The 7,027-nt window shown below is 35.9% G+C and overlaps 1 protein-coding gene across 1 annotated transcript; it reads right to left on the reverse strand.

Annotated features, from left to right (window-relative positions):
- Positions 1–690: 690 nt before the first annotated feature.
- On the reverse strand, positions 691–6,725 carry LOC145124814 (formin-like protein 18). Its single transcript, XM_079060273.1, has 16 exons — positions 6,379–6,725; positions 5,520–6,220; positions 5,210–5,431; positions 3,888–5,128; positions 3,673–3,793; positions 3,518–3,589; positions 3,328–3,426; positions 3,072–3,194; positions 2,935–2,985; positions 2,155–2,236; positions 1,969–2,063; positions 1,817–1,888; positions 1,618–1,734; positions 1,462–1,530; positions 1,319–1,385; positions 691–1,249 (listed from the first exon to the last, which is right to left on the reverse strand). The coding sequence occupies exons 1-16, from the start codon at positions 6,449–6,451 to the stop codon at positions 942–944; spliced, it is 3,513 nt and encodes a 1,170-aa protein (XP_078916399.1). The 5' UTR covers positions 6,452–6,725; the 3' UTR covers positions 691–941.
- Between the last annotated feature and the right edge of the window lie 302 nt (positions 6,726–7,027).

Below are 7,027 nucleotides of genomic sequence, written 5' to 3' on the forward strand. Positions count from 1 at the left end.
AGGAATAAGCCTTATCTAGTGTAGATTAGATGTATCATTGAACATAAACAGCACGTTATAGAGTAGGAACACAAGGATTAGCCTTAAAATTAGACCAAGTCTATAAACAAAATATGTAATGACAGTTCTTGCAATATTGAGATACGACAACTTTCTAACGAGTCTTCGATTATGATAAAAATCATTATGTAATGCCCCTTCGTTATTTGATAACTTTGGACTTAGGATCTATAGGAAGATCAACCACCGACCTACTCCAAAAGACTTTACGACCTGTCATCTTCTTATTTGAAGTACAAAGCAAATCTTCCCTACAAAGCTTTCTTAAGACATTGCTTTTATAAGTTTTGTTTGCATCACATTGTGAACCAAATTCGGATATTATAACATATTACTCAACTTTCAATATCAATAAAACATCATCCTAACACAAAATCCCGATGTGTTATACATGTCCAAGATTCATGCCGCAATGTTTTTACTTCACTCTCCCAAAAAAACTGGGTCCAAATTGAAAAAAAAAATGACTAAAATTGGTATACACTAGAGGATGAACAAAACAAAATGTCTCTTCTCTTTATTAAGTAAAAATGCATCTATCTATGAGTGAAACACGCCCATCGTTACAGTGTATATAGCTTCTACGCTCGATGTCCATGTTCTTAAATATTTACAAAACTGCCACCCAAGTGAAAAAAAAAACAAAACCTCTGTCCATTCATCTTTTCTGCATGAAACTTTAATTCAAATTCGTAAGTATATGAATTTGACTTGTGTAACAAAACATGCGAATTTTGAAAAAATCAGAAAATCCAAAGCTAACCATGGATGTAAACTTAGTGGACCCGGAAAGAGTGATACTCAAACTATGATACAACTTTACATGGCTGAATGCTGATGTATAAATAATTTAAGTAAAGTGGGAAAAATGGAGATGAATATTATTTGGTTTTAATAGGAGGGTTTTTTGTTTGTTCTGAATCGATTGCTTTTGAATTTTCATCACTTGGTTTGGATTTTTCATCATTTGGTTTTGGTGTTATTTCATCTGAGATTTTTGAATCACTTGGTTTGGATTTTTCATCATTTGGTTTTGGTGTAATTTCATCTGAGGTTTTGGAATCATTTGGTTTGGATTTTTCTTCTAAGGCTTCCTTTTCGGCCTTCTTCTTTTCTGCCTCTATTTGCTTGCAGTTTTCATCGTGGGCTTGATTGAATGTTCTCACAAAGTTCTTCAAAGTTGAAACAACTGAAATAGAAAATCGTTATATATAAAAAGTAGAGTTTAAAAGTAAATTAGTGGTTAATTTACAATTACCATGTTCATATGGACACCGAGCTGGATCCTCTCCAAAGTAAAGAATTAATGCATCCACATTTTTACCCTACAAAACAAAACATAGTATTTATAATGATGAGGATGTGGAGGGCATTTCCGTCTTTTACACAAACGAGACATACCACTAAAGAGTAGAGAGAGGCCAAGGATCTTGCTTCACCTTCTGCTGTACAAAGAAACTCCTTCAATGCCTAAACAACGAAAACAATGTATGGAAGTTACATTTTTTATTATTTTTTTTTTTTAAGAAAAAAAAAAAAGAATTGTTAAAATAAAACCTTGAGAAATTTTTCAGAGACAGGTCCATCATTTTCAGCCATTGACAATTCCTGGACAACTTTCTCAAGTCCTTTGCTAATAGCTTGCATTTCCTCTGCCAGATATTTTAATTGTACCTGAAAAATAATAAATTCTTAATTACATTTACACATCTTTTAAATTTCTAAATATTTGAATAAGATTAATTGTGATCACCACCTTTGATGCGGGTTCCAAACTGTCAAGATCCTTGGAGAAATCAAGGAGTTCAGGTAGTTTGTCAACAAGCACCTACAGTTAATTAAAATTTTGCTATCATATGCTTCCTATTTTAAAATTTTATTATTTTTATAAAAAAAAGTTTTTAATACCTTACAAAGATAATGCATGAGTGTCATTCTTTTATTCCTTGCACGAGTATCCGTAAGCTTCAGAAGGCTATCCAATCTGAACCCAACAGCAGCACCTACCAAAGTCAAAGTCAAAGTCAAAGTCAACTACAACAAAATATTATTATATTTAAAAACATAAAATAAAAAATAAAAAAATATATTGACCTCTTGCTGTTCCTTGGTTCAGAGCATTTCCAAGTGTGAGAATTGTTTGCATTACTCTCTTGAACTTACTGGAACTTCTGACCTGATAAAAGTTTAATTAGATTAAATTGTTGTGTATTTGTATATGGAATATCTACTGAAAAGTCCTTATGTTTAGGCCTCATAATCGATTTAGTCCTTATCTTTTTTTTTAGTCGATTAAGTCCCAAAAACCGAAAATTGTATTCATTTTGAAACCTTTTACCCAGTCAACAAGTCATCCAACTTTTAAAAATTACACTTTTGGCCCAGATTTTAAATTTTATTACAAACTTGGTCCAAAATTTACACTTTTGGCCTAGAGTTCAAAATTTTGTTGCAAATTCATCCTAAATTTAGTCTTTTTTTTTTTCAAAATTTTGTTTCGAATATGTTTTTTTGTATAAACATGATTTTATAAAAGAAAAAAAAAACATATTCGAAACAAAATTTTGAAAAAAAAGATGTAAAAAAACCAAATTTAGGATTTAATTTTGAACAAGATTTTGAAATCTAGGCCAAAAGTGTAAATTTTGGACCAAGTTTGTAATAAAATTTAAAATCTGGGCCAAAAGTATAAATTTTGAAAGTTGGATGACCTGTTGACCAGGTAAAAGGTTTCAAAATGAATACAATTTCCAGTTTCTTGGACTAAATTGACTATAAAAAAAAATAATGACTAAATCGATTATGAGGCCTAAACATAAGGACTTTTCAGTAGATTTTCCTTTGTAGATTAATGAAAATAGGAAAATGACTTGCCTGTTCCACAGCTGTATTTACTGAGTTTAAGCTCTTTCTAAGATCTTTAGCCTAAAAAAATAAATAAATAAATAAAACACAGAGAGTATTAATTACATCAAAATCCAGGATCTAAAAAAATAGAAAGAAAATGTTACCTGTGATCCAAACTGTAACTTGAAAGAGAAAACTCTGAGCTTAGATTCTGTTCGTGGAACTTTCATTAGCTCCAAAAAGAACTGTTCACATTTTCCCAATTTATCCTTTTCTCCTTTGTAGTTCTGAGATTAAAACATGTTAATCATACTATGAAAGAAAAGGATGCTTTTTTGCATAACAAATTCTATTAACTCCTTAAAGCTAGTTAACTAAATAAATAAATAGAGAGCAGATGTATAATCAATAATGTATTACCTTTAGCACTTCCATCTCTTCTTTTGTAGGACAAAACTTTATGAGGTTATCCACCTGATCAACATCCAATGCTGACTCATCTAGAGCAAGTACATAATCCTACCATGTTTTTTCATAAATAAATTTTTTTTTTATTATGAAAATTATATAAACTAACATAAAAATATTTTAACAACTTTGGTCAGCTTACCATTAGTTCATGCAAAGGTATCTTCACCTTTGAAAGCATGATCTCACAGTTGTATGCTCTCCTATGATCAATCTGTAACAAGGTCAAAAAGGTCAAAACTATATAAAAAAATATATATTAAACTATGACAGATAGTATATTAATTACTATATTACCAGTTGAACTTTTTCTGGTTTATTAGCTATTGGAGCAGATTTTGATTTTGCAGCATTTTTGTCGGGAGGAATTGCAGCTGAGAAAAGATTCTCAAGTTCTGATATATCAATCTCTGGTGTCCTAATTAGTAAATTAATCATAAGAGCAATGAGAAAGAATATGAAGAAATCAAAGGTTAATTTAATTAGTAGGAGTTAAAGAGAGAAAAACTTACTTAACAGCTTCACCAGACTTTTGTGTTTCAGCCCATAAGCTTCCTTGAACTGCTCTTGTGAGTTTTAACCAATGTAAAGGCTTCAGTTTCTTTAATTGTTGAGTTTTTGCCATTGTTTGTAATGAACCACGCCCCCTACCTAGAGGTGGTGGGGGAGCTGGAGCTCCAGATGCATTGGGTCCTCTTGGTGGTGGTGGTGGTGGTGCACCGCCTCCGTTAGCAGAAGGTGCTGGAGGAGGTGGTGGTGGTGGACCTGGACCTCCTCCCTTTGCAAAAGGTGGTGGAGGAGGTGGTGGTGCATTTGAAGGAGCTGGTGGAGGTGGTGGAGGCGGCGCTGATGGTGTAGGAGGAGCTGGTGGAGGTGGTGGAGGCGGCGCTGATGGTGTAGGAGGAGCTGGTGGCGGTGGTGGTGGTGGTGCAGCGGTTGGAGGAGGTGGTGGTGGTGGTGGTGGAGGTTGCGGTGGTGATGTAGAGGGTCCGGCTGTTGTTTCTGGCTTCTCTGTCATAGGTGCAGTTGGAGGAGGAGGAGGTGGTGGTGGTGGTGGTGGAGAGGGCTCAGCTGGTGTTGTTGACTTATCTTTCACAGGTGATGCTGGTGTGGAAGAGGATGGAGTTGTCAAAGTTGGAGAGCGTGGTGGTGGTGTAGAGGGTGCACCTGGTGTACCCACCTTCTCTTGCTGAGGTGGAGTTGGCGGCGATGGTGGCGGAGAAGCTGGTGGTGCACGTGGTGATGATGTTGAAGACAGAGATAAGTTTCCAGGAAGTCCAGCTCCAGTACCCTTTTCATTCATTGAAGATGGACTCTCTGTCTGTGGTGATGACGTGGCATGTGGTGGTTTATGTCCAGTGTCTCTGTTTTCCCTAAAAGGAGTTGAAGGAGCTACTGGAGAAGGTATGGATTGTGAAGTACTTCCAGTTTTTGTATCACTTTCCTTTAATGGAAAGCCAGGTGGCAGAATGGTGGGTGGGAAACCAGAAACTTGCATCTCATTTGTCGGAAGTAGAGTTGACTGTGAGTTGACTCGGTTAAGAGGATGTGATGATGAGGTTGGAAGTAGAGTTGACTGTGAGTTGACTCGATTAAATCCAGCATTATCATTTTTAGGAGCTAACCAATCTGCACTACTAAACATCTCTTGAACTTTAGCAAATGCTTCTATTGGGAGACCATCTTTCTCATCAAAAAAGAATGAATCCATTGAAACTACAGGAGCTGAAGCATTCATCTCAGAGAAAAGAAACTGTGTGTATAAATTATAAAAATAAATACTTATAATCATGTACTAATGGAAATTGGTATCATCAAGTGTGAAGAAAAATACCTCAGCCTTGAAGTCATTAGGGAATTGGTACTTAGCATCCCAAGGTATGTCAATTTCATCACCAGTAAGGATTAAAATATTTGATCTGATGAATGATGTGTTGAACATAGCACGAAATATTATACTTTCATGCACCTTATCATCTTGTAAGCTTATACACTCCAGCACAATATCACCTTGAATGTGACAATCTATATCAATTATAACAAGTTCACATTCTGCCTGTGACAAATAGTAAAAGATCACTGAAGATATTATTCCAAAAACTGTCATATTTTTGTGTTAAACCGAAGAATAGTAGAAATCATACCTGTTTGTAATATCGAACAGTTCTACTGCTTCTTTGTGTTAAGAACAAAAGTTTGGTAGTTTTATCACCAGGCATGTAAGGATCTTGTCCAAAAATTCTGAATATAGGACAAAAACCACCATTTCCATCAACATCAGGAATCATTCTCACTATAACACAATCCAAACTGAGTGCTCTGTCTAATGGGGGCCATTCTGTTGCAACATTTCTCCTTGATACATACTGTAAGTATCTCAATTGAGAAGGTAAAGGATTCATTGATGAAAACAAGTGTAGAAGCTCAATAGGAGCTTGTTTATAAACCATGTCCAGGGTCTTGGATTCCCCTGAATAATGCTTTCTGTAAATCAAAAGTGCAGCCAACATGAAAGCCAAAACAGGCCAACCACCACGCTCACAATGCATTAGAAGGACGTTTTGAAGGCCAAGTGAAAGCCAGCTTTCACATGATCTTAGAAAATGGTGGATTACTTCCATTTGGAGCAAAGGGCAACCTTCATGGTGCCTAGGGTATTCCACTATTGTCATTTCATAATTTGATAAAGCAGAAGCAAGCTGGGATGTTGTATCTCCCTCGCGGAAATTAAAAACCAGGATTGAAGCATCGGGATAATGATCCTTGAGCTGAGTTACTACGTTTCCCATATAACCTTTGTAATTTTGTTTATCCCAAGCATCAGTGGTGAAACAGCAGTCAAAGACTGTAGATGAAACAGAGAATTTGTCAAAACAAGACGAGGTTTAGACTTTAGAGATGAAGATAATGTATCGTGCAACTGAAAACCTAAACCTATCATGTTAATTTATCCAACTACACATTTATGAATTCATAAACGGAGAAAACAGTTAGATGAATTACCATAGACTCTTTCAGAAATCTCGAGAAGTCCATCCGGCGGCTTTTTGTACACCAATTTCCGGAACATTGCCATTCGTATCAACCAATGATGTTTTTTGTTGTAAAAATCGTGATTGAAACCCTAGAAACGGCAATGTAGCCTCTCAATCCACAAAATCATGCGTGTATGTGTATGCATATACAAATATAATTCTCTCTGCGCGTTTGATTGCTGCATTTCGGTAAGAAGCTTAGAAGGATTAACGAGTTCTCTGTCCATAATCCATGGCGATTGATTTCACTCCGGAATTCTAATTAATTTGCTATGTGTGTTTGTGTGTGTGCGCGCCTGTGAGCGTTCTGTCGTATAAGAAAAAGGTGCTGAATGTTCTCAGATCAGCTTCGGGAGGAGAGTTGCCGTTGCTCTGACAATACAAACTGTTGCCCCTGAACTTACCATCTTCTTCAATTCTTGTCCTTCAACCTCTATTTTGTAGTCTAGTCCTCAAACTTTGAGTTTGGAACTAATGGCCCCTCTACTTTTAATCGGGGAGTGAAATCAAGTTGGTGGGTATGGGTCATCTTCTTCACACCAAATTTTAAGCGGTAGAAATTCACAAATATACCCTGAATTCTACTCCCACTTTACTGACAAGGGATTCCGCATCAA

Source organism: Lactuca virosa, chromosome 7 (assembly GCF_052849685.1).
Source record: "Lactuca virosa cultivar CGN04683 chromosome 7, Lactuca_virosa_CGN04683_v6, whole genome shotgun sequence".
Lineage (NCBI taxonomy): Eukaryota > Viridiplantae > Streptophyta > Magnoliopsida > Asterales > Asteraceae > Lactuca > Lactuca virosa.

Bases quoted from the DNA above. Each gene is read 5' to 3' on its own strand.
- LOC145124814 (XM_079060273.1), bottom strand. From the start codon at position 6,451: ATGGCAATGTTCCGGAAATTGGTGTACAAAAAGCCGCCGGATGGACTT. The intron at 1,531-1,617 runs GTTTTATTTTAA...TTCGTTGTTTAG, and splicing joins TCTCTGAAAAATTTCTCAAG to GCATTGAAGGAGTTTCTTTG. The intron at 1,250-1,318 runs GTAATTGTAAAT...TTTCTATTTCAG, and splicing joins TCGGTGTCCATATGAACATG to TTGTTTCAACTTTGAAGAAC.